The sequence below is a fragment of the Necator americanus genome, chromosome X (assembly GCF_031761385.1).
Source record: "Necator americanus strain Aroian chromosome X, whole genome shotgun sequence".
NCBI lineage: Eukaryota > Metazoa > Nematoda > Chromadorea > Rhabditida > Ancylostomatidae > Necator > Necator americanus.
In genome coordinates this window covers 31,080,788-31,107,945 of record NC_087376.1, presented here as the reverse complement: position 1 = coordinate 31,107,945, position 27,158 = coordinate 31,080,788, and the positions used below count along the sequence as shown (strand labels likewise).

The 27,158-nt window shown below is 38.9% G+C and overlaps 4 protein-coding genes across 5 annotated transcripts; 1 reads left to right on the top strand and 3 right to left on the bottom strand.

Annotated features, from left to right (window-relative positions):
- Window positions 1-6,653: 6,653 nt before the first annotated feature.
- On the top strand, window positions 6,654-12,197 carry RB195_026033 (uncharacterized protein; the record flags this gene model as incomplete). The annotated part of the gene is made up of 3 exons (XM_064214397.1): window positions 6,654-6,731; window positions 7,592-7,647; window positions 12,083-12,197. The coding sequence occupies 3 exons, from the start codon at window positions 6,654-6,656 to the stop codon at window positions 12,195-12,197; spliced, it is 249 nt and encodes an 82-aa protein (XP_064070278.1).
- Window positions 12,198-14,112: 1,915 nt separating this feature from the next.
- RB195_026032 (uncharacterized protein) lies at window positions 14,113-16,047 on the bottom strand (the record flags this gene model as incomplete). Its single annotated transcript, XM_013435840.2, has 5 exons — window positions 14,113-14,245; window positions 14,829-14,923; window positions 14,985-15,209; window positions 15,751-15,922; window positions 15,980-16,047. 5 exons carry the CDS (start codon window positions 16,045-16,047, stop codon window positions 14,113-14,115), a joined length of 693 nt encoding a protein of 230 aa, XP_013291294.2.
- Window positions 16,048-19,626: 3,579 nt separating this feature from the next.
- On the bottom strand, window positions 19,627-20,420 carry RB195_026031 (uncharacterized protein; the record flags this gene model as incomplete). Its single annotated transcript, XM_064214396.1, has 3 exons — window positions 19,627-19,752; window positions 20,110-20,291; window positions 20,363-20,420. The coding sequence occupies 3 exons, from the start codon at window positions 20,418-20,420 to the stop codon at window positions 19,627-19,629; spliced, it is 366 nt and encodes a 121-aa protein (XP_064070277.1).
- Window positions 20,421-20,767: 347 nt separating this feature from the next.
- RB195_026030 (uncharacterized protein) lies at window positions 20,768-26,439 on the bottom strand (the record flags this gene model as incomplete). 2 transcript variants are annotated; one of them, XM_064214395.1, is made up of 21 exons in its annotated part: window positions 20,768-20,872; window positions 20,930-21,080; window positions 21,189-21,348; window positions 21,503-21,595; window positions 21,654-21,701; window positions 21,852-22,052; window positions 22,122-22,205; window positions 22,509-22,656; window positions 22,716-22,834; window positions 23,140-23,248; window positions 23,316-23,438; window positions 23,493-23,592; window positions 23,780-23,939; window positions 24,005-24,229; window positions 24,338-24,407; window positions 24,500-24,653; window positions 24,726-24,893; window positions 24,983-25,052; window positions 25,244-25,433; window positions 25,496-25,552; window positions 26,350-26,439. In XM_064214395.1, 21 exons carry the CDS (start codon window positions 26,437-26,439, stop codon window positions 20,768-20,770), a joined length of 2,625 nt encoding a protein of 874 aa, XP_064070275.1. The 2 variants fall into 2 exon arrangements, with proteins under 2 accessions (XP_064070275.1, XP_064070276.1); XM_064214394.1 differs by lacking the exons at window positions 25,496-25,552; window positions 26,350-26,439.
- Window positions 26,440-27,158: the final 719 nt, after the last annotated feature.

Sequence of the window (27,158 nt, the reverse complement as noted above, 5' to 3'; positions counted from 1 at the left end):
TCTATTTTTACGTCTGTGACATAAGCACAAACATGCCATGACACGTATGCACACGTATTACATTCTGCATGTTGCTTCGGCCAAAAGACTACAATCAGTTGGCTGCTGGGTGCAGGTCAGGCCGCCGTGAAGCTCCACCGTGCTCACCTTGGGAGAAGCCGGCGAGCAGAGTTCAAAGGCATCTCCCCGTGAATCTGACGTGGTATGGATTACCGAAGGCCAAGGACTATACGGAGCGTAGATTGCAAAAACGTGTGGGATCTCGCTCGTCCCTCCCTCCATCACTGTAAACAGACGGCTTTGGGATGCGGTTCCTTACGACGTCCTTTATTGCAACGCACCACCCCTGCGTCCCGCACCCGCCTGCGATTCGTCGAAAATCTTTCGGATGCCCGATGGGCAATTTATTTCATTTTACGAATCGCTGGCGTGGGCGGGGCGCAAGGGTGGCGCGTTGCAATAGAGGATGTAGTAAGGAACCGCATTCCGAAGCCGCCGTCTGTTCACAGAGATTCATGGGGTGGTGCCTTTAAAGACCAGCTATCTAGCATGGTTGCCCATCGAGATGACCATGGTTCTTCTTAATACGATGGCAATAGACAATACTCCGCTGATTCGGGAAAAGCACTTAATACGGCAGCATCAGAAAAGGTAGGATTGTATGGTCTATCCAGACTGTCACTGAAGTAGAATGGCTGTCATTACGGTCTGTGCATAAAACGCACACACTATAACACCGAAAGCGTCTAATGAATACCTATAGGATGGGGCGGACATCCAGAACAGGCATGTCCTACTTTTATCATGATGTAGAGCGACCGACAAGGACGTATAATGTCATCAAACTGACCAAGGAGGTGTCGTCCTTTAAACGCCACCTCTCACAGTGAAGAAAAGTCTAGAACAGTGAGACAAGAGATGATTTGGTGTTTCAATAGTTGCAAAAATGAGGCTCATCAGTCAAATGCTAATCAAACGCTGCTAGTGCACTGCTATTGTTGACGCCTACGTTTCAGTGGGTCATTCGTTACGTGGATATTTTGTAATGAGTCCAACGGAAATGGGATTAGTACGTACTTCCTCGTATAAATTTCATATTTATCGATCCATGTTGCAGTTGTTTGCAGTTGGCACACATTTACGATCCTTTGCCTATTTGTGAAAATTCTACAATTCGTTTCACACTAGTTCCCCTTGTTACAAGAATTCTGGGTATACATGACCTCAAAAGTTTGCTTATCACATGATCCAGCAACTGGCAGGTGGTTTTCTCGTATTGGGAATAAAAAAAAATGATCAGGTGCATACCAGAATGATATGAATACGGAATGCAATGTCGCTCTTTTTTATTCTCTAACTCAAGTGCTTGAAACCTTCTTAATTAACGTTAGCCGATACGTTCGGTTTTTATCAAAGATATTCCAGATGGGCTTAGATAATATATCGTACAAGCTCTAGTGTTTAATTGGTAAAAATGGCAAACACTTCAGGAGAGCTGGCCTCTAGGAAATTTTAGGAGAGAACTGCCGCAATAAAAAGGAAATGGAATAGAGCATGAATTAAGTGTTCCAGTCACATTCTCAGATTTTTTGAAAATTGTTGCTTTTGTGAATTTACAAACATTCCAAAAGCTGGTATCCACATAAACACTAATTTGATTTTTAAAGGTCATGTGGATGTGGAAGAAATCGTATCATCCTAATAGGTTCTTGCATTTTTTCTAGTGCTTTAAAGGATTTTAGTCTGCCTTATGAACAAATACGAGGTTCTATCAGAGAAAACGAAGGAATGAGTTGTGCGTCCCTCACGATCGCTCTAAGAAAATAAATTCTCCTGGTGGAGAATGCGCTGCACTGACACTTCGATTCATTTTAAGCAAGAATAAAATCTCCATTTTATTTCTCCTAGGGTATGCATGCGTCTTAACATTTTTATTAGCGCTTTCAAAATGATCGTATTTCTTATACAATATATTTAAGCATAAAGATAAAGGAATTACGCTTTGGATATGCAGGATGCTGGATTACTTCCAAGAATCGATAGATTTATTTCGCTGATACAGTGAGCTCTCTACACGTTCTCTTTGTTCATCGCCTAATTATTTTTCGACGAAACCTGCTCAAAGTGTTAGGCTAGTCCGCAACGTTTCGTTCCTCCATACTAGTAAAATTTTCAAGCACACACTTTTTACATACGTCAGAAATAATATCTCTCCTTTGTTTATTCTATTGAACCTTAAAGTACTTACTTTATATAAATCAAGTTCTTTTCAAAGCTCATAGTATATACATCTGCAGAGGCGAAATAAATCTTTGCTAATTATTTTATTCGCGGCAGCGATTTTCCTAATTCTAATAGTCGTTTGATACACATAAACAAAACAAAGAGTAATTTCAAGCACAACAATAGAAAAATCCACAAAAGATCACTTCTCCGACCAGTCAATCCCAGTTTTTTTAAAAATATTATTTAAGTTGCTTGAGAAAAGAACAAATAATCGGATGCCATCACAAAAAAATTCACGCTCACACCTCAGGTTTTTTTTTTCAAAGTGTAATTTCTTGTTGCTAGGATATGAGTATAATTTGGAAACTGAGACATAGAAAAACTTCAACATTTTTAGTTCATTATGAAAATTAGTAAAATTTTGTTCATTCCGTAATAAAATGTTTTATCAGAATTACATACATTAAATGATGAAAAATGCTGAGAAAAATTTACCAACAGTAATGAGGCTGATTTTATTGATAAAAGTGAGATCTCTTCAAGAGAATAGGTACTATATCAGTGCTAAGATCAAGAGCAAAAAAAGTGAAAAAGAAAAGGGAAGAATATGCCTAGGATGACATCAGTGAGAAGAGTCCTTTGCAATTTCGGCGTCGATCGACACCGCCGTTTATTGACGTTTGAGCAGATCAAAATCTTTCGTTCGTATCAAAAGATGCTCGAAAGTCCTGAATCGTCGAGTTCATCCCATTCTAGTACAATACCGTATACCACTGCCATATATCGTAATCAATAAATTATGCAAAGTTTCTGACAGTTGCTCACAAAATTTGCACCTACAAAGTTTTTTTTTGGCTTTTTTTTTCGTGCCAGCATTTTCTCTCCTCTCGAATTCTTTGTTCCAATGACAGTTGAAAGTGGATTCCATTATTCAACTACAGCTAAGTGCTTACTTTCATTGTCCACTATAACTTGGCGCATAGGTTGTAATTTACAGCAGTAGGACTCCATCAAATGTAGATAATAAAACTGAAAAATGCACCCCACCGATATTTTAAAAGTGTTCCAAATAGCAGACATTGTGTTGATTAATTGTTTCGAAGGGCAAGCACACTCGAAATGAGATGAGATTGAATTATTTCGGATTAAAAGATCAGTGCCACAAATGTATGACAGTTGCAGAAGTTAAGTCAAACAAATGCTTTTTATAAATTCATCATGAAAAGCAAAAAATCGCTATATCATTAATATTGAGAAATTCAAAAAATGTACGTACATATGTGTTTGCCTAAGTTCCACTTAAAGGAGCAAAAGAATGCACATGTCGAAAGCAAGATCCTTCCAAGCCCACCGTCTTCAGAGGTCTTCATGACGATGCTTAAAGAAAATAGAATTTTTCGTTTGCCTTCATAGTTCTTTGCTCAACTTTCTTTTTCCTTGAAAAAAGTGATTTCACATTTCGTTTTTTTTTTGTCGCATCACTAGAATTGAATTCGTTTAAGCTTAGAGCTGGAAGAGAATATTCTTCTTGATTCGATGGGATAAATTATTCTGCAATAAACGACTATTTGCAATGAGAGAATACGGAGCTAGGGTTTCTTTCTAGTCGAGATGTGCACGGGATGAATGTTGTGCGAAAAGTTCCGCCACCTTCTTCTGTGAATTCTTATCCTGAACTAATGATGCTTTTGCTATATCACGATTTTTGACGAAACCCGATGAACCATAGAAATGCCATTAGTCGCGCTTTATGGTGGCAGAGTAGAGTACCACCGTGGGAAGAAGCGACGACCTTCAAGCCTTCTGCCTCTCTGGCAATTAATTCCCGCCCAAATCCTTTGATCTGTCCCATCTTCCTATTTCCGCTTCAAGTAGACGTTATAAGGACATACGAACTGGTATTGGCAAATTCCCACTAACAAGATGGTTATCCATTAAGAAAAATGTTCTTTACGAAGCGCGAAAGTGAGAGCTGAGTGGGAACCGAACTCTTCATTCCCTCAGACTAACTTTCTCTCTGAATCACTCACGTGGCATCGCGTTCTTTATAGTCATAGAGATCTCCTTCTTCTTCCTCTCTCTCTATTTGTCGTTAAGAATTAGCACTCTAGAAAAACTTTAATGATATTTGAAATTTGGAATGATACTTGCCAAGCACAGTATGCTCCAGGAACCACGACATGAATATCAATTGCATAAGTTTTTAAACAATAGCACCACTAGTCTCAATCAACAACAGAAACATCGCTAATGACGCATTCTCAGGATTTGAATTGAATCCTATGCAATTCTCCGTTGAATTGCTTAGATTGTGCGACTAGCGATTATAAATTTGTACGTTTGCGAGTATGTGTAACCAGCAGACGGCTGCAATGAGGATAATTTTTGAGCAGGATGTTTGTTTTTTTTCCAGAGAATTCCGCAAGTATTAACCTGTATTCCCCGAATCAACGAATCTATCAGTTTGAAGGTTTCCTTTTTCCCTATAATAGTAATACGATATTTGTGCGATCGGGACTCTTTACTGCTCTTGAAGATATTCTTAAATGCAGTAGCCCAGAAGAGCTTTTAAGTGAGCAGGTTTTTAAGTACTGAAACTCTCTACTATTTCTATATATGAAACTATATAAGGCTACAGTATATCTTTTTTTCGGTAATTTTTGGACGTAGCACTCATTCTGTTTATCGAGTTTCATAGCTTGAGGTAAAAATGCTCAACATTAACAATTCCACCAAGTGATAAGTTCAGATCCAAGCATTTTCATGCAAGATGCGCTTACTGCAAAGTTATACTAGCTAAACTAACACCCATCCTGGGATTTTGACGGTGAGGGTGTGGATAATTTCTCTACTACTTTCCATCTGCTCAACCTCATTTCCATGTGTTCGTTTTTTCCCTCAACTAAAACCTAGACATTCAATTAAACATTGTGACACCAGAACACTTTCAGTTGCAACGTTTGTGCTGTCCTCCTCTCATTTGTGAACAGTTAGTCTTTCACTTTTGATATCCCTATCCACTCTCTTCTTTAAATCATTCCTCTTTATCCAGCACGTTAATAAAATGGTACTGAAAGTTTGTAGAATGTGCACCTGTTTCAAGTACTTGTCAATTTTAGTCACTTCTCAGAGGATTTTCCATGCCTACAGTTATTTTTATTGAGCGTGTTAACGAAGAAGGTTTACGCTTGAATACCACAAATGCATTGCGAGAGGAGATCATTTTTAGGCATCCTGATGAAAAAAGAACCATTGCTGTCATGCATGCTCCAACAATCACGTTTTTTGTTTACGACCATCTGAATTTGATTCCGTTCCAAGGATTCCTTTGACCATCTGCAGAATGAAAAGTTCGTTAGCAACAAAATTGCAAAAACAACTATAGCCAACTATTTCCCATAGAAGTCAGTTAAACCTGGACGTTATCCAGAAGCAATGTCGGCTCACCTGAAACCGACGCCCACTGCGGAACGCCCCCTCTAAGGCTAAGGCTCTGTTAGAAAATTAGTGCGCAGCCAATGCTCGTGCAATTTTTCCTGTAGCTCTGCTGAAAAAGTTGTTGTTCTCATAAAAGGATCATGTTCATTAGAAACACCTGATTCGTATGACATTTTATTCGGTAGTTCATAGTTCTAAAGATTCGTGTTTTTTTTTACCGTCCTAGAAGTTGCGAATATGGTTGAAGAAGTTTCATTCTCTGTGTTTTTTGAATCAACAATCCTTTTATTTATGATTTTTCCGTGAAAACCCCATTTTCAGAGTCCCACCCCCATTTCCCGAAATCGCTTAAATGGATGAATCGTCTCAACAAAGTGTGCAGGAATAATGAGGACTCATCATTTAGCCGTTCCTGCAAAATCTGTTTTCCTTCGGAAGATGTCTTTCCAAGGAGCAGCGTTTTTTTCATTCTCAGCACTACATTTAATCAAGTCCAATCTCTGGAAAAATCCTCGTTGTTCATCGTTTCGAAATGGTTCCTTGTTTGTAAATCTTCTCCTATGAGTTGTTTCGCTTTGAAATTGCCTTGAAACATATCAATCATTACTTGGGACAGTTTCTAGCTTTTTGCAAAACAAAATATAAAAGTTCTCGTAAGATATTTATGAGATTAATGCTTTTCTTTACCTAATAAGATGTCATTCAAGGAGCCTTGCAAGTCTCTGCAAAGTATGGATTTTGTAACACTTGGAATTACCTGGAATCTATTGAGCGAGAAAAAAATTGCACCATTTACCAACTCTACTGAAGTTGCCATGAAAGAGAGTCTTGTATTTTTTTCCTCTTTCTCGCATGAAGATGAATTTTTCCTCACATGGTACGTCAAATGTCGTTGGAGTGCATCCTCACATATTGGGATCTCGTGTCGCTCACTTCAACACATAACCAACGATAATTGAATGGGAATTTTAACAGCAATATTTCCAGTCATGTATCCGGGCAGACTGTTTTTACTGATCAGTGTTTTGATTGGCAGCGCCTGTCGAGCATTGTATATCCCGCATGATGTGAGTGGAATTCCTCAGTTCAGTGAGGGTTAAGCAGTGAAATTACCTTTTCTTCGAACGACACAAACAAACAACTTTTAACAATGGACCACAGCCATCATTTTCGCTCCTGTTGGTCTTTGCCAAGTGAGACAGAGAGAGGGAGTTATGACATTGTCTAGAAAACTGCAGCGATTCGTGATACGCCAAAATTGTATCCTTGATAAAAAGTCAATCTCTTTATTCAAAAAAAATGTCGTTTTCGTAAAAGAATAAGGCGATTTCACGGTAAGATCAATAGAATGTTAAAAAGCGAGGTTACGTTATGAAAACGGATCATTACAAAAGAAGAAGTGACAGTACTTTTGAGGCGAAGCAATTGTTCATTTGAAACAGTGGAAGTTAAACTGCTACTCGACCTCCATAACTGTCGTTTTTCTCTTGTAGGAAAGAACAACAATGAATTTCAAATCAAGTTCAAAATCACACCGGTTTCATTCGCTAAACTCTAATTACTCTTAGTTACAAAAGTTGAGATCGTATGATGAATTATTCCCCTCTGAGATAACATGAAAAGTACCATTTTCTTACTTACTGTATGTAGCCGTCAATGCAAATCATCTCCGATCTGTTCAGGTTGTCCGCATGCTGCAGCGAATTCACTCGCCACAAGCGAAAAAAACGTAGCTACTCAACCATAAAGATTTTTGCTCTCTGGATCTCAGCCAAGATTTTGCATTTATTGCACAGGACTCATTTTTCAGCACTTCCGTGCTATTAGAACGCAACAAAACATAGCAATTAAGCTTGTTTTCAGTTTTCTACCAAAAACCCTCCTTAATAGTTTCCTCTTGTCAAAAATTGACGTTTAAAAATTTTAGGTACATGAAGTATTTGTGAGCAATTACGACAAAAGGTCACGAATGGAGTTAGAAGGGTGAGTCTCTTTTTTTATAAAAATTGTATAAAAGTACAATACAAAACCTGTGCATACAAAAACGAATGGCAGGATTATTTTCAAACGATGTCCCTCTAAATATTTCTACAACGGTTCCGCAATTTAGATTTGTTGTAAATTTGTTCTTAAAGTAACAACGTTTAGAAGTTAGGAGTTTAGTAAATTAGCAGTTTCTATGGAGAAAATATGGATGCTAGGGGTAAATCCACTACTTGTTAGGAGTGTTCACGCGATGTTAGTCTTCCAAACACAGCTATCCTAAAGTGAAGGGACGAATCCTTTATATGATGGGCAAGAAATAATCCTTCGCCGTTTATCGTAGATATCCCCACATTAACAGTCCAGGAATTTCAACTGTTCAGAAAAAAATGACCAATTATGTAAAAATCACATAAAAATATTCGTTGCATATTTTTCTTTTGTATTTTTCGAGCCATCAACAATTTAACGCGATTTGTTTCTAACAACAATTTGTTTCACAGCAAACAGAGCAAACTGCTGAGATGTGTCTCAATTACAGGAAAAGTTTTTCTGTTAACCGGATCTCTGCTGTTGAGGATTTAATCCTGTACTCAAATATTATGTCCATGAAGATGAATACGTTTTAGTAATCGAAAATTCAAGGGACTGAGACTACTGCGTGTGAACTATTAAATATTAGCGAATACTAATCTTAAATAAGTAGGGTTAATGATTTAGAAGAACTCCTTCGTAGCTGAAGAGTCTCAAAATTGAATTTTGTTAATCAGTGGATTTTTTGGAATTATGTCGGATGGGTTGAGCTCATCTCAAATATAAGTGGATGGAATTCTAGGATGTGTTGTAAAAATTGCCCTTTATTTGAAAAAAATCTAGCGGTTAGCCGTAGCGCAGATATTTATTAAGCTATGATTTTATGCTTTCCTTGGCATCCATCATTAGGGAATCTATCAAGGCTACTCATGATGTAGACTCTACTATATATTCTACGTTTATAATACCCAGATTTTAGATACATTCATACTCAATTCCCACTGATCTTTTTGATACTGGATTTGAGGCGAACTATCATCGACCCCGACGAATTCCCGTTAAAATAGGGTATGGAAAACCCGTAAGTCTCTAGCACCCACTAAATAGTACGGTGCAGTAGAATCGCTGATTCTTCGACAGAAGACGAAAAAGACGCGGATCCGCGTCATTTTCTTCTTTTCTCGAAGAATTAGCGATCCTACTGTAGTAACGTCCTCGAGGAAGAGACTAGCTCAATAATAAGGAGCACATAGGTCAAATCAAAGATCTACATTCAATAGATTCATCCCACTTTTGGGAAATCTCGCTCCAGAGTACAGAGTACCTGGAGTTAAATCTCTGACAAATCACAGCGAAGTATACTATGGAAAGTAATGTTCCAGGTGAAAAGGAATGGCTTACTTCCAGAAGATACCAGTCGTGCTGAGCACATCAACGCAAAAAAAAAATCTTGTCTCCATATACAAGGAGTACACAACAGAAGCTGATTATTCTACTGTAGACGGAGAGAGCTACGAGAAATGTGTTATAGATCAGCAATTGCCCTTCTACAGAGAGGTGTCAGACAGATTAGAGAAGGCAGAGAAATCTGTAGAAATTGTAAAATGAAATAAGAGACGAGCACAAAAAAAAGAACAGAGAAGAAGGATTTAATGGTCAAAATAGAGCAAATCGATGATGAATCTCAGTATCAGGTAGCTATTGCGGATGCAAATGACATCATATTTGTCTTAACTTTTCGATCAGATGGAAGAAAATGCGTTCTGGACGGAATCACTGTAAAAATGATGTACACTACCCGTTTTCTAAGAGGTGTAAACCAAAATTCAGATGAGATAGAAACGCAGATGATAACAAAACCCACATAAAACGATGGCGGCGGACAAAATAGCCCCATAGTGAGAGTGAACCGAGCACTTCACAATCATTGCTGCCAAATTCAGTTGATTCGGAATAGAATCAAACAGAGCAAATCCGTCCCCAATCGAATGAACCTCCTTAGGGATCCATACAGAAATTTCACGGATATACTGGAGTTCCCTGAATACTGGGTGACTTTCGAAACACTAGTTCACAAGAGAAAGGAACTCGATGTTGTAGAAGAAATCTTATCACTCAAGGAAAGTTTGAGAGGGAGAGTTCATAATGTCATAAAACTAATTTCAGAGCGGTACAACTGGATCATGGAAACGTTGCAGGAAAACTGCAATAAAACAACAAATAGGTCTCAAATAAAGCAAAAATTGGCAAATATGAGACCAGCAAACAACTCAGCAGATAGTTGCTCAGCAGCATCCGATTGAACCCATGTTTTGGCCAATCAAATACTTGGATATGATGTGCGAAATACCTGTGAACCTATATGGTGCAGAACCATCATAGCCCCACAGAACATCATAAAACCTGTTTTGATATCTGGGCAAGCACTCGAGCAATAAACAATCGGGGACCTTCTGGAGCAGATAAAGAAAGAGGTTGCAAACGGTAATATCGGAAACTGACTGGGCCACTCAATGGTCTGAATCGACCCCGATGATCGTAAAGGGGCGTTGTATAAAATATACTTCGCCGTTATGTTTATTTGGTGGCATAACTACTTGTATCGTCCAAGAGTGCGACAGACAGCGTTCTGCCCACTTATTCAGTCGTTCACATTCCTTTACACCTTCCTCTCTCCGCATTATATAATAAATATTCCACTGAACTACCATCTCGGTCAGTTCAAATAGGGTATAGAAATCCCTAAGTCTCTAGCACCCATTCAATATAAACCCGGAAGAACGTTCCAGGATCAGAACTCCCTTCTCGGAGCGGACATAGTTTTCATCGACGTCAGTTGCCGTAAAGAGCACTAAAAATGTTCAGCATTGATGAAAAGTTCTGATGATATGACGTGCTATCGGTGCTGTGTGAATTTCACGCTAAGCGATTCGGGAAGACGCGCAAGAAATGTGGTGCACTATTGATTAACATCCTATCCGCGTATTACCGTGCTGCTACAACGGAAAACTACAGATTTACGTAGCGTCTCATCCCTACTCAGTAGAAATCAACACATCCAAATGAGGTGACAAATGAATAGCTTGAAAGTGCAGATTGTACTTTAGGGATTCAGCAAACAAGCTGTAATGTCAGTTTCCATGCGCCTAAATTGTCCAGAAGAAAAGTGTGGATTTCATCTATTCTTTATCGCATGTTCAGCTGTCGCATTCATGCGGAAACAACTTTACGCATAAGTGCTTTCAATTACATGCTACAAGGAATTTATCTCCAGTCGTTGTCAGCCAGGAAGAATTTCTCACGTCCCATGCTGTGTTTGCATATTTGTATATGAAAACGTTTCGTCATGATGTGTATGTGTCTGTGTGTTCTGATGACACATCCAGTCAACGTGAACGGCACACCAGAAAGTGACTGACACATGCGCCGTCTGGAACGGTCTCCTCCTCATTTTATTTCGTTGTCACTCGGTCTGAGGTGAAAGGCGGATGGTCGCAGCAGCAATGTGAAACGTCGCAACTCCTCGAAAGCCTTAGATGTTGTTCGGAAATACTGACGAATATCGCTTGGAATATGATGCATTGAATGAGTCATAGACGTAAAAATTCCTCTCTAGTTCAACAAATTCTGGAGATAGCAGCGAAACAACAATATTTTCCTGTTTTTCTTTCCTTTCAAACATTTTTAATGGCAATAGTGCTATGTTTCGGGGTTTGATTGAGCTGCATTTGATTAAGATACCTTCAGTTATCAAGACAAGAAAAAATATTGTTCTACGCTTAGTAGCCGACTGAATGTAGGAAGGCTATTCTCAGAAAATATAAAGGTTCACTCGTTTTATGTCATTTACACCTTGACAGTTACTTGTTAGGCACCTGTAAGGGAGGTAATTAGTGAGGAACAAGGAATAGAGAGGACAACCATGGAAACTTATCATTCATTTGTTGTTAATTTGTTGTAGCATACAAATACGTTCGACCTTCTCACAAAAAAGGGGGTACACATAGTGAGTGCCGAAATATTTTGTTAACCTGTTGGTAACTTGCTTATGGGCAGCATTTTCCTCATTTTGTGAGGGTGCGTTAGTGATCTTTGTTTCACATGTTCGATAACGGTGCACGGAATTATCCCTGGAAGTTCTTCTGATGTCTCAACCCCCAAATTTGTAGGTGAGTAGTGCGCCGTGAGAATTTGGACTGGTGAATGAATGTGAACGCGAAATTCATCAAAGCGAGGGCACTCAAAAAAATTTAAACGAGACATGGCTTCAAAATAAACCACAGGCTCCTTTTTTGGAGTCAAATTGCTTGTGGAAGAACTGTTAGAAGAAGTATGACTTAACTCCAAACGTTCAGACAATTTTAACCGTATAATCTATGCCAGTAAACTAACTTTATTCTAGCTATCGACCGGACAAGCGAGAATTCAACGCAGATGATCTGACGTTGCGATTCGGAAAGCGGAGTGGAGATATGGCATTCCATCCGAACGATCTCGCATTACGTTTTGGACGATAATTAATTTAGGAAGTAACGCCACCTCAATCCATACTTCCATAACAAACCATCAAACCTTTTTCTCGTTTAGTGCGAACTCTTGGAGTGTTAAGAATAAAGTGTCACTGTTACAGGGTTTCCACACGAACAAATCGAGCTCGTGGATTTGCTTAGTAATTACACAATTTCGACATCATTGTAGCATAGCCGGCTCCATAGGTGTTCAAACGGGTGGAAGCGATGCGTCTGCCGCGACGCGCGCTTCTCGTCTGTTGGACTACTACTTCTTCTCCCCTCTATTCTTCTTCAATCCAAAGCGTATCGCACTCACACGTTCAGCACCGACTACATCCTGAAATCAACAAGGATTCTATTTTTAAAAAATCACGAAGTTTCAGATGTTTTTCAGTGAAAGGGAAAAATCAATTGTTACATCTATCTTCCAGTTAATAAATTTGTAGGAATACGGAGAATTTTCCAGGTGTCTTTTGACTGCATTAGTTTATAGTAGATAAGCATGATAAATTTTTGAAAACATTAAATAATCTTGATGATAAAATCTGTTTAGGTGCACTGTTCTGTACAGTTTCTATGCAACAACCGATATCAAGTTTCAATTCGGTTCAAATTCAAAATTTACTTCATTTAAATTCATTCAAATCAAATTTTGGTCGTTTTTCTAACCCTACCCCCCCTCCCCCTTATTCAGGAGTGAAGAGCAACGAAGACGTCTTCAAGATCAGTGTGACTGATTTGTGCGAAGATACAAAATAATAAATGTTGAATGAATAAATATAAAGAATATAAAGGACACTGGCTTACTTATCGGTTGGCCCCAGCAAGTCATTGTATAGGCCATCACGCGTTCAAAAAACCTGCACGATTACGAGCTGTGGTAAAAAAAAAACACTCTGGCGCATCCCAGGGGAATGATACGCCAGTGACTTTATCCTGTGACTTTTTAAACCAAAAATGGCTGAGATACACGATTCTATTTCACTTATTACTAGTACTCATTGTATTATAATATAGTATAGTATTTTCATTCAAATGATGTCAATGAAAATCAGCTATTTGACGCATATACGAGTCGAACATTCGAATATTTAAATGTGAGAAGCTGCGTGGTTACGGTATTTTGTCAATTCTTCACAATATTTGTCTCTGAAATGAGTTTATAAGTGGGGTTTATGCCCGGTGGTCATTGAGGAATGATGTGGGTGACCTGAGGTGAGGTGAACAAAGGAGTTGAAACAGTGCTACAGGTTGATTTCTCGAAATCCTCACAAACTCATCCTGACAGACAGGGAGGTCAAGGAAAAGTGGATATGCAACATTCGCTACAAAATAATCTATTATGGAATAAAATGTTTACTTGAATTTTTCTATGCGAAAACAATGAAAAAGAACATACAAAAAACTAGTACTGGTATGATTTTCATACCTGCTGTCGACACTAACGTGTACCTCTACGAAATCCTATTAGCAAACTACTATGAGGTAAAAAACAAGGCAGATAATTGTTCTCACCATGGATATAAACATCTTATGGTAGGGATAAATCGATTTCCTTTTTCATTTCATGAAATAATGGTGTGAAGTAACATCTTTGATCTTCCTAAGATTTTTTCTAATCACAAAATTCTCACTAGTTTTATTATTTTAACAAGAAATGGACCGAGCAGTCGTTGGTCCAGTGCAGCAAAGTGAAAAAAACGACAAAATAAACAACTGACTTATAGCTTCATGAAATCATGCACACACATATTATACAACTCTATTTACCCTTCTTCTGCTAAAAAAAAAACAAATAAGTTCAAGTGAATCGAAAATTCAACACAGCAAAATGAGCACCACTTAACGCAAACATGAAATAAACAATAGATCACAAATGACAAGTCGATACGCAATCAATGATTGACGAGATCGGATACGATCATCCAGAAACGGCCGAATGCTTCGTGGCTGACGCGTCCACTCGTGGCTTTCGATTCCTCTTCATTATCGTATCCTTGCATAATGACATCGGTCTTTTTGTGTTATTTTTACGGAAGTACAAGTTGCATGCGCTGGAAAGTAGTTGACTAGTGAGTAATCTACTAAGACTGTGCGGAATTTTTTTCTTTTTTAGGTACGTTTGCTTTTCTGGAGATTTTGTAAAGTTTATTGACCCTATGCCGTGACTTTTAGTATGAATTTCTCCGTTTGAGTGATCGCTTTAGATTTCGATCGGGGCTGTCCTCGTTACACGTGCTCAGCTCTAAGATTACTGGAATTACTGGATGTCGTATCAGTGCCAGTGCATAGCGTGTACAATTACGTGTTACAAGAGATTTGGGTTTTTTTCAACGATTTTTATGAATACAAATGCCCTAATCCCTGCAGTGGTTCCGTGTTGTGCATGACCATTTGTGGCTCTTATGCTAAACTTGAATTCTTCTGAGCTTTTTCTTAACCTTGTTAAGTAAAATTTGATTAAAACTCTCAAGAACAAACTAATGTTTATTCTTAAGAGTTGTTGATGCGCATGAAATTGAAAATCTTTTCAAAATCTGCATATGCTTCTAATCTCTTCAAGAGAAAATGACGCAAAAGAAAATGGTGACTTCCAGATTGAAAATAATTCAAATCTTTCCACGCGTTGGCACTCACTTGCACTCGATTTCGCCTGTTTTTGCCCTTCGCCATAATGTTGTCTCTGTCGTTTTGCAATTAGCGCAAACGGAATTCGAATGACAAGGTACTGCCTGCAATAAAATAATTGAATAATCAGTTTGAGAGGAGTCTTCAAAGTAATCCCAAATCCACCTGAATACGTTTCTTTGGTTTAATCTGTGGATTGAGGTGTTGAAATGACGGCTTAGGTGCATAAACTGGATCCTGTGGAGGAGGTGAGTAACCATTCGGAATATACTCGCTGGGAGAATGTGATTGGTGAAGATAGGTTGCTGAGGGAATAGGGAACACAGCGGGTAGATGAGTGGATGTGTTCGCTTCGAGCTCGCTTCGGGAAGATGAGGGATACATGCGCATCTGGAATGATGTAAAATTTAAACCTTGTAAGATTCGTATGCGATACATGTTGGATATTTCAGAAAAAAAAAACGTCCAAGAAAAATTCCGGAAATTTTTCCCTCACAATACGCCTTCAAAATATAGTATAAATGACTAATTTTATTAGCAAGGTGTTAACTACTTTGCTTCTCATACAACAAGCGATATCAGTAGAGGATGTAGAGCTGATGAAATCCTAAACAATCGTAGATGGCACTGAAAATTTACCGGTCCTTATCTCTAGTAACCATATTTGTATTACTGTCGACTGAAGGACACATCTTTAGTATCCTTTGAATATCCTGCCTTAATATGTACTCTACTTGAAGGGAATCCAAGCATTCCTGTAGCCAAAAAACAACGTACTTAGTAGGAAGGAGTATTTTTCGCCCAAATTTTGCAGCGACAAACATGTATGTACTTGTTCGATTATAAATCCTTAACAAGTTATACACGTTCTTCAAAGGTTCCTTTTTTTTTACAAAATTACAAGCTACATGAAAAGCGCTGAACGTCTCACCGGAGGCATATCGTACAACAAAACATTCATCGGATTACTGTGAGGTAGTTCAAATAGCGGAGCAGTGCACTGAAATGAGGCGTGGTGATCATCCTCATAAAGTTTCTTACTGCCACCAGTAGTAGAAACATTGAAGTGAATCTGATGCGGATCCATTATATGTTGAAGCGATCTGAAAGCATTCAGAGAATATTAAAAATTAATTTTCGTCAACCATATGCCAGCTTACTCCTTTGCAAAAAATTCCGTGTACGGATCAGTGAGGCAATCGCGGAGTCCCTGTTCGCGTGTCATCATTTTGTCCAGACCGTAAGGATCGAAGTTAACGGTGTGTTCGAAAATAGAGTATAATAAGAGTGTAAGCTCGTAACGAATTGTCTACGCTACTCACAAAGTGTGCTAACCGTAGAAATCTGTCGAACCGTGACTAACTCGCATCCTAGGAAAGGGGACGTCCTAAAAATGCCAAGAATTGTGGCTCGTATTGCAATCTTGACAAATATGCGAGCCTGAGAAATGTTCCAAAAAGCTGTTATAATAGAAGTATGTGGGCAAAGCGTGTGCGAAGCGTTGTCGGCGCGAATTTTTATTGTATTTGAACATCGTAAACCCGGCATGGTAAAAGGAGGAGGGGCAGCTCATACCTTTCCCTAAAGCAAACAACGAAAACGAAGCGGCCTTGGCACCGAGCCAAACATGGCAAACTCCGCGTGAACTTTAACTCGGAAATGAATTATTATTTGGAGATGGAATAAGATTCTACCATCATTCTATCATAGCGACAGTAACTAACCGAACCCATGGATCGGTCTACAGGATAGCACAAAAACTGTCTGACAAATAAATAAGTGTATCAGTGGTCTTCCCTATTAAACTTCACGTCACGGAATGACATTAAAAAAGTGGACCAGGTCGTTCTCTTCTAGAAGCTGTTTCCACGATTTTTTTCCCTAAAAGTGTGGATTACTAAGTTCCAGATACGAGACTTACGAATACAAATCAATAACAAAGTGACATGTGACCTGTTGATACTTCTATATTGAGCGCTGCCGCTAAAAATGACAAACGCTATAGATGGAAATGGAGGCAATTTTTTTGAATTTTGAAAATTTCTGAAGGGCGATTTACAATAGTATGATGCGTTCTTTTTTCCCTTAAAAGAATATCATTATATTTCATAGAAAGGCAAAAAGTTTAGATCAAAATCAGCCATTCACAATTTTTGAAACTTTTTTTTAAAAGTGTTAAGAACACTTGTGCATGGAAAAAAAAAACTTATGATCCAGCCTAAAAACTACGTAAGGTAAATGGGGAAAAAGGGAGGAGAAGAAGGGAGAGTTGAAGAAAGGAAACAATTTGTAACCGGGAACAAATTAATTAATTAATTAATTAATTCTTAATCCATGTTTGTGTCGAAAATGAACGCGTCTTAATCTTGCTCAAAGTGATCAATATTAAACTTTAAAAAAATCTTAAAGTAGTTTCTAGACAAATTATGCGTTAAAACACCTCAAAACTTCTTCTTTACTCCAATTTTCCTACATCCTCATCGTGTCTTTCGTACAAAATATTAACTTGTGCATGAAGCCGACTGATCGTTCTCCTTCAACAAAAAAAAAGTGATAGGAAATCTTGATGCTTAGGGAATATGTGGACACAAAAGAGCATTCATTTAGACAATTGAATTAATCCGCCTTTTTTTTCTCCAACTTTTCAAATAGATTATGTTTTGCTAGGATTTTGGCTAGGATTCAAATTATATCGGATGCTAATTGAAGTGAAGTATTAATTGACCATGTCCAGTTCTTGACTCAAATTTGACATCTCCCAGTTTCTGGATATCTATGCGAATAGCTACAGAAAGCTTGCAAAACGATGCTCAGCTCACAATTCAAAATGCACCTTTTAACAGTTATAAAGTTGTGCAAAAAAGTAGGTTTCAGATGGAATTTGTCAACGAATTAATTGTACGAGCATAAAAGGACACGCAGTGAAACCTATATGATTCCATTTATGAACATACTGTAAGTCACTGAGCAAAGTAGTGGACGATGAATTATAAGATGGGAACAATGTTAGAATCGTGAACGAAATCCACTAGAAATTCTTCAAAATTGAAAAATATATGAGGACATCATAAGTGATTTGTGGACATATCATCGAAGGAGAACATCACAGATATTCTGTGAGCACCCCTTCTAAGGCTAACAGTTGTCTCTTCATTATCCGTAAGCTTCCGATACACGAAACAAGCTTTCCCACGTTTTTGACCTCCAGCAGTTCAAAAGGCACGCCCACTTCTCGTGTGACCAATAGCGTTAGGGATTAGTCGTTCGTACACGGATTCGCGCTTCGCTTTTTTAGGTGTGTGCTGTAGATATAAATCACCGATAGTGCGTTTGATAATTTGATAACAATTGGGTGCAAGGAAGGGGGTGGGCGTCGATATGGCGGTCGGTATGGGCGGGTAAGTGAGTGTGTGTGTGCGTGTGTGTGTGGTTTTGCGACGGTAAATCGCGGCAGTTACAAATTGGGAGAGATGAGAAGGGAAGACAAAGGGAGAAATAAGGAGGGAGCGATTCGAGAAGCGCATCACATCACGAGAACGAGACAGGAAGAGAGAAAGAACGAGAGTCCGGAGAACGATGTCGGCGCGCAACGCCTAGGTTGACCGTGAAACCGTGATGTATGGACCACCGAGAATGTCCCGGCCGAGTCGACACCGCTCCGTTGCTGATGCCTTCGTGATGCCGGTGTTGTAATGCGAACCCGGTTGATCGCCGCTCGCCTATACCATTCTCGTCAACTTTTCTCGACAACGAATGCCAGCAATGGATCGCGCGATAATTGGCATGAAATTTCCCGAGGGGGGTTGAAGTACCATCGCTGGGTCCTCGACAGGAACGAAGGTCCTCACAAAACTATCGTGCACCAAATTGTAGATTTTAATGCATCATGAGTCACAACATAAATATGTATCTCCGTTGCCTTAAACCATATTGTATTTGTAGTTCTAGTCACACTAATCACTATCGATAGAGGAAACGAAAAACCAATTTTCAGGACTTTTTCTGGACTAGTCCACATGATTGTAGAAACATTTGAAGCCACATAAGCAAAAGACCAAAAGTTCGCTTAAAATTGGTCTCAAAGAGACTCAAAAACATCGATAGCAAACAGAGTTAGAGGAATGGGCGCAAGAGTGCTGAGGACATTGCCTGAGTCTGTAAAGATTTGATGGTCTCAGGTAGGGGTCACCATCCATGGGAACCAGCCACAGGCAATTTCGGTTAAAAAGAAAATAAATGGCTTCACATATGTCAAAGGCGTTTTTAAGAGATTTTGATGACAGGTTTGTCCTATGATAGTAGAACAAAATCTATCGAAACGTTATGCTTTTACATTCTCAAAAGTTTGTACTCCCTTTTTGAATAATACTGCGTGAGATCTTTTGCTTTTTTCCCTTTTTTACTTTTAGTTTCTTTTTTCTTTTCTATTTTCAGTTTCTTTACAAATATTCTTTACATCCGTATTCATAGCATGCTGCTCTCCTTTTCTGAAGAAAAAAAAATCGATCCGACAAATTGGAGGTTCTTAAAAACCGGAAAAATATCTACCGCACATTTTTTTCTCTACAGAATTCCAGTAATTTATGATAGAGGTGATGACGAAGAAATCGCCGTTGAAGTGAAAGTTCTAATCGCATCAATCTCTATATGATTTGAACAGGTCGAGAAGATGTCACAATAATAAACTCGAGAATATAAAGGAAATGAATCGCTTAAGGAATACGTAGAATTCTGGTACTCAAGTGATTTTTCTTGCAGTAACTAGAGTTGGTCTCTAAGGCGAAACGAAACACAAACAAGAAAGGCATCAAATCATCAACAGCAAATACACCGGAAACAAACGTTGAACAATGCATCGAACCGTCTTCACATGAATTACGGTCGGCACTCCAATCGGCAGTATTACACCCAATGTTGTCGTTGCCTCTGTTCCCTGAAGGTTACCATAACATCACAAAAGCTGCTTTACAATTAGAAAAAAGGTTCTATGAAATTTTCACAGTGGAACGAAGTTATAAATTCCGAAGTCAAAATGTCACTGGCACCCTCAGGATTACTTCAATCCGCTTGCGAGACTTCGCCCAAACCTATACGCATCCCATACTGCGATGACATAGAGATAATTGAGGTCAGAAGTACCTAACAAGTAAAACAAAGAAAAAACTGCGAATTCTAAATGGATTGGTTATTTCGATTCCTACGTGATTTTTCGTTATCCCCTCTCGCTTCCGATTGCGCTGGAACTCGCGTCTATCAGCAAGATTGGAGTCTTAAAGATTCCTTTTTTTACCATAGTGGTAGAGACTCCACCTTGAAACTCGATAGCTTTACGGAAACCAACTCCTGGATCATCTTGAATTGCTAGCATTGTAGAATATTGTCGCTCTACAACAACCTTGTGGAAAGTGTCAAGTGGGAATGACAGCTCTTGTGCCAGATGAAGGAACACTGGTAATTTGTTAATATGTGCACCTAAATATGAAATCACATCGTTGTTCTGTAGCTTACGAAGTTAAGAGACAGTTTCATTCATAAAAATGCACCATATTTGAGCACCAACTCTCCAAAATACGAAAAAGAACCAAATGAGAGATATGTCATCTTTGAAAAAAAATCAAAATTCTATGCAAAAACTGCATATCCACTATCACGTGATATTAAAATCCTCTCGACGTTTCTTCCCAACACGGTTATAATTTGCTTCTTATGCATCCTCTTAGCGATTTGAGTACAACGAAAACATGCACGAAAATTATTTGGCATCACAAGGAATCCTACAGACAAAAATTATCCCTGTAGTCAATTATACTATTTGAGATAATCAAAAGGCACACATGTGACATACAGACAAACATCTTTTCAGGCACAACACTCACATAAACTCTTGAGAATCACATTAATACCAGGATTATAGGGCACAAAAGTATTCCTAAGAGGAGCATCATTGGTTAGTGAGGTACATGAATAAGTGAAGTATCATGACGAATTGCCTCAAAGCCTTCGTCCAGCACACAAACCCCATCAATCCCCATGCTTACCAAGTCGCCAGAAAACTGAAGATAAACAAATGATTACTCCGGCAGACGACATCTCGCAAATCCGATTCATACCTTACGAGTTATTTCCACATCCTTTCCGCCAATTATACAAATTGGATGTTGGTTCCTCTGAGCGACTCTGAGAGGTTCAGCAATGTTCAGCAGCGAGAGGTCGCTAACGTTGGGGTAATTGATTGAACGCAATACGCATCCTCTTCCAAACCTTAAAATGAATTCTCGGAGATGAATTGCGTTAGGCTACGGTGGCAGCTGATCACAGGAATATCATCGTACATCAAAGTGCAAAGCTATCTATAAAAGCAGGACTCACTCGATCTGCGGTCGTATATCGATTGCAACAATCAACTGATCAGACACTCTCCAGGCAAACTCTTCCCTTGAAATACGAGGACAATGCCACTTTTTTAGCTCTTGATAGTGTAGACTCTGTAGACTGCAGGGAAGCCCTCGAGGAGGCGGGCTTTTACAATCTAGAACTCATCAATAGTCAACAGAAATTTCGGGAGCATTCATGAAAAATGATTCCAGGATGAAATAAGAAGGAAAACTACACAAAAGGAACTAAAATAAGCACAAAATAAACTAAAAGAAGGAAAACTACACAAAAGGTTGCTAAACATATACCGTTAGGAATTGAATGTGAGCGAAAGGCACAGCTGGGAGGAACACGATCATAATATGCAATAGAATCCGCTACTACCACCTCCATCGAAAGATCTGGAAGGAATGTTTGACAATTTCAAGTCCAAGCTAAATATTTGGGTAGTGGGTTCACCTGGAAGATCCGAAAACAGCAATATAGCATCATTGAAGGACGCTTCAACTAGGGTATGGCGCAACTGACGGAGAATAGCCAAGCCCAAAAAAGATAACTCAAATAATCGCAATAAATACCAGCGATAAAAAAGGGTTCGGGTCTAATCCCCAAAGGACTCCTTCGCACAAAAAAAAATTGTGTATTTAAAAAACATACCTATAAATAAAGGAAACGAAGAATCCCTTTGCAAGAGCTGGTCCCACACATGGAATAATTTGTAAATAGGTAGCACGTGGGCAAAACAGGTAAGGAACCATGGGATAGCAAACAGTTCAGGATAGAAATCCATGGAAGCGAGCCGTGTGTACAATTTAGCATCCACAAAGGCAAGTAGATGATTAAATACAGCTAACTGTTCTGGAAAAAGAAAACGTTGATAAATTATCTAATAATAAGTGCTAGCATGAACAGAACAGAACAGCTCACCTTGAATTATAGCTGAGTTGTCCTTCAAGAAAAAATTGTTAAGGTACTTTTTGATGAATGCTGTGAGACAAGCTAGTGCAGTAGCTGAACATTTCAATAATTGTTAACAAAGGTGGGCACCTTCAACACCATAACTTTTTGGAATTCTGGAACGGTGTAAAGGTATGTACTTTTGGAATGAACAAGATAGTTTAATTCTAAGAACGGCTACGAGGCTAGGACCAATTCGAAAACAACATCAGGGTGAAATATGTCCATTAAAACACTGTAATGGTTGAAACGCTCCGTAATCTATATGACTTCATCAGAAGTAAAAAAAAGAGTTCCAGAAAAGTTTTCTTCTTTCAATCTAATTTACATACTTTTCCGACTCATTATAAAACCAACACAAACTGTTGAAGTTAAGGAGAAGAAATGGTGCAGCCAAACTGTCGCAGCCTTGCCAGTAGACATATTGAGAATGGCTGACAAGCCATGCCTTGAGAAGACGACGCAAACAATAATGTGCAGCAGGTGAAGTCATCAGTTCTTCATACTATAAAACAAAAAATACGCTTAAGCAGAAAAAAAAGGATTAGAAAGAATTTGCAGCACCTGATGACAACGCGGTATATCGACGTCCAACTGTCGATCACTGACATGAACAGCTATGGTGTTCCATTGAAAGAAATTCAACTCATCACTAGATCGTATGTCCAACAGGGCACACCATACTGAACATAAATATAGAAATTCAGTATACCGGGCCTTTGACTGTGACTTTTGAAGAACGAGGAATGTAAATTCTGATAAAGACCATAGAACTACGCATAGTAGTAATCGGAGGTAATAATGGAGGCAAACAAGAGGATTCCAATAGATAGAACAGACTGAGGAAAAAAGAGAAAATTTTGAAGACAATCAAAATCTTTATCTTTTTCTCACTGAAAACATCTGTGTATATCCATTAGTGAAAGCACATCGAAGTGAATTTACATTCTCATTTTACAAACTTCCCAGGGAACTATTCAAAACTCACCGTCAGCTCTACGCATTGGAGGAACATCCGAAGCAACTGACGATAAGAGTTCCGGCAGTTTATAGAAGCGAGAGTTAAGCAGATGACTTATGAGCCGCATTCGAGATGCCTTAACGGATGATGATAAGAGGAAAATGGGCTAACACTGTATCACACTTATGAAATTTAAAAATGACCTGGTACACCATGTCCTTTTCCTTTACTATTACAGACAAATTGTCGTCATGATTAATAGTCGATCCTGGTGCAGCAAGAAAAGAACGAAGAAATACATCCATTGATGGTACTGACATGAGTTTCTGAAGAAGGTTTATATCAAGAGTTTAGAAATTTCTCATTCCAAAAAACACTACCTCTCGCACGTTTTTATCGGGAAGCATCACCACTCCAGGTTTGACAAAGAATTTCCGCGTCTCATCATTCCCAAACATTCGGAGGTCTTCTACAACGATGCTGAACACAGACGTGTATCAGCTAAAGTAAGTTCCAAAGAAATAAATAATTAGAAGGATATAGGGCGATTCTAGGATAAAAGGAAGCACACCACTGCTCGCGAACCCACTTCAAGAGGAATCCATTAGAAGCCAAACTTCTTTAAATTAATGTACATTAAATTCTTCTTTAAAAAAAATAAAAACACCTTGGATTCGTTAACAATGGATGACGTAGCGTGATGATGTTATTTCGTACAAGAATCGCTTCGGCAGAAGAGCCGCAAAGTCTCCAGAGGAAAAACGCATCTTCAACAGCCATTTCTCGCAAAACCCAATCTTTTCGCGAGTTGCTGGCTGCGATTCTTCCTGCAACTAAGGGTTTCGTACAACAGTTTTCTTTCTAAATTTTAGAATAGTATCTAATAGCTAACCACTCAAACACTCGACAGATTCAAAGTATGTTGAATCGCCATTTTGTTCAACAGGAGGAATAGCCAACAGCAGCTCGGATACACTAGGACGATGTGAAGGCAGTAATGACAAACATCTCTCGATGATTTCGACCAATTTTTCATGCAACTCCAAGACATCCCTTGTCTTACTGGAAGCAGATTGCAGAGCTTTTAGGATTGGAGGAAAAAGTGAACCTCTTTCTGCTGAAACAAAGTCAACATGGCCAAACTCAGAAAGAGATAAGTAAAAAGCAAAAATCATACATAGATAGGTGAAAAGTAAAAGAAAACAGAAAACGAAGAGCCGCTAACCTCTACCCATGCTGCATTTGAGAACCGTCATATACTGCTTTAATGACCAAACATCACGCAACAGGACACCCTAAATACACTGGTTAGTACGAGAACTACATCAGTCCGTCTATAGGTTTACGGCTCTTGACTATAAGTAAAACTGACTCATAAGCGATATACCGTTGCCATTTCCAGTAATACTATTCCAATCGCCCAAACGTCCGCTTTAAATGTTGTTCCGCAAGATGATGTACCGATAATAAGCTGTTCTGGAGCAATGGAAAAACCATGGGCCAGTGCACCTTGTATGTCCGCACCGTCTTTTGAGATATAACTAGAAGCAGAAGAAAGTATGTTTAAAGAAAAAGAACAAAGAAGAAGCAAGTGAATCGTTTAAAAGATTAACCTCACAGCATACTGAGTGATTCGAACGTCTAATAAGCCGTCCCTTTTCTTTTCCGGTATAAGAATAGAGTCGGAATTAAGTATACCAACACATATCCCTTCGTCATGGAGAACTGCGATCCCCTCAACAATATGCCAAGTGATGTGAAAAATTTCCCCAATAGTAAGTCTAAAGAATTCCGTCACAAATTAATTATCAAGTCAAAAACAAATAACAAGCACGCTGAACTGTTACAAAACATGACAAATACAACATACCGTCTGGTGGACAAAAGAGCAGAGAGTGACATATCGTGATGTTCGCAGATCAATATGACAGCATTGGGAACTGAACAAAAAAAAAGCTATCAAATTAACTTCAGCCAATCGATGAAAATGAATAAAATTATTCCGCTAATTCTTTGTTAGAGGCAAAGTTATGTGTTTGTGTACTGCGAAATTTTCGGTATCTTAAATTGTTGAAGACACTATGGAAAGGGAAGTAGCTGAAGGAAGTAATCGGAATTAAATGAAAATTACCTAGTGTACATCGCACAAGTTCAATGTAGGTACAAAGTGACGGATGCCTAATGCTCTTTATCTTCTCAAATCTACCAAGCATTCGAATACTCGATGGAATAACTGGTAATCCATTGGCACATGTCCGGCGGCCCTCTTCTATCCCCAACAGAACAACGGCCCCAAAACCAGCGCTACCCAACAATGTCATCTGAAAAAACCTCTCAGACCTCAATACTGGTTCTTAGGTGTTCAAATGAATGACATACTCACCTTGGAAACAGATAAGAAGAATCCATAAGTATAAGGAAGATTCTCTACTTTCAAGGTCTAATTGGTAGCAGTTGGAACCAGCACTTGAATCAATAAGTTCAACATGAACAACACTTGATGATTTTCGAACAAAAAAATGGAAAGAGTGGTGTGAGGTCGAAAACAAGAACAAGCACTGACTTGAACTACTTATGCAATGATCTTACGTTTGCCTAGTGATGCTTAAAACAGTCAAAATGTAGCCCACAAGATGCTTAAACGGAGCTTGAGAGAGACAGAAGTAAAGCGCTTATATGATCTCTGAGAGTGGAAGTCAAAGTTTGGACCATGAAATGAAAACACTGAACAGTGTCGCATAAACAATAGAAGCGCCTGCATCGCAAACACAACCAAACATCAACGAAAATCCTTTAAACACTTCTATTCCATGTAGATGGTAACAGTTCACGACACTGCCGCACTGCTACGGCGGTTGCGTCGAGGTGCGCGCCAGCGGTGCATACCAGTTGCACTTTTTCAGAACTTTAATGAAATATTTAGAAAAGTAGGAATCAGTGAAAATAAAAACAATGTGTTTTACCGCAAACTACGCATCATTTCGTCCGACTGTCAATATATTGATGAGTAGCAGTGAAATGAATATCTCCCGAATACTTTAATCCATGAGAAAACGTAGGACTATTCCAAGACTGCGAAAGAGCAGTATAGAATGAAGAAGAATATCTGATTGATTTCAGAATGTTATTCGATGTCTTAAAGTAAAATTCAGTCTTTAGATGCTTATATTAAAAGAGAGCGCTGCGAACTTTTGCATCAAACCCAATAAGAATATGTTTGTTGCTGAACATGCTTACTGCGTTGTTTACCAATAAAGTAGAGGCAGGAATTGCACAATGGTCGGATAAATCAAGCAGAAAGGGCAAATAGCACGCAGTGTTAGCCATATTGGAGGACCCGAAGAATGCTTGGAAGACAGAACATCGAAGTGTTAAAATACGTGGAAGTGTGATGAAAGCATTAGAGTGACATTGAGAAAAGTATATATTTACTTAGTTACGGTGAAAACGAATATGCGAAGTGCACGACACTCAGCTACTGGAACAGACAACGGGAAAAATATAGTTGCGGGGCCACTCAGCGGCACCCTTATTTCCCGAGGCTCTAACTTACTTTTTTCTCTTAGTAACTCTAGTTTACATGTCATATATGCTCTAAGAAAGACTAATGTTTAGGCCTTGGGGCCCGATTGATTTGATTATTTACTTCGAGAAATATTGGCGTCACTGAGTGCCCCCCCCCTCTACAACTACATTTATCCCCAGATATCTGCTAATAAGACCTCAGAAACACTCTGAACTCTTCATAGGATCCTACGCATCAGCAACAAAATCACTTCTCCAATACAAATAGTTGTAGTTTGTAGGGCCTCGGAAATAGTGAAGATGTTGCAGAGCTCACTGCCCACCGAATATTTGGACACTACTTGAAAAAATACACAGCATGTGGATCTCATCCATCTTCCGTCACAATCATGCAATCCCCAATAATCACTGCACACGTCTTCCCAGTGAAATTGGTCCTTTTGTTCCCCTGAGAGCAAAGACTGATGAGCGATCGGTGGGACGAAATGGGAAATTCCCAGAGAGAGATGAGGAGTTTGGTA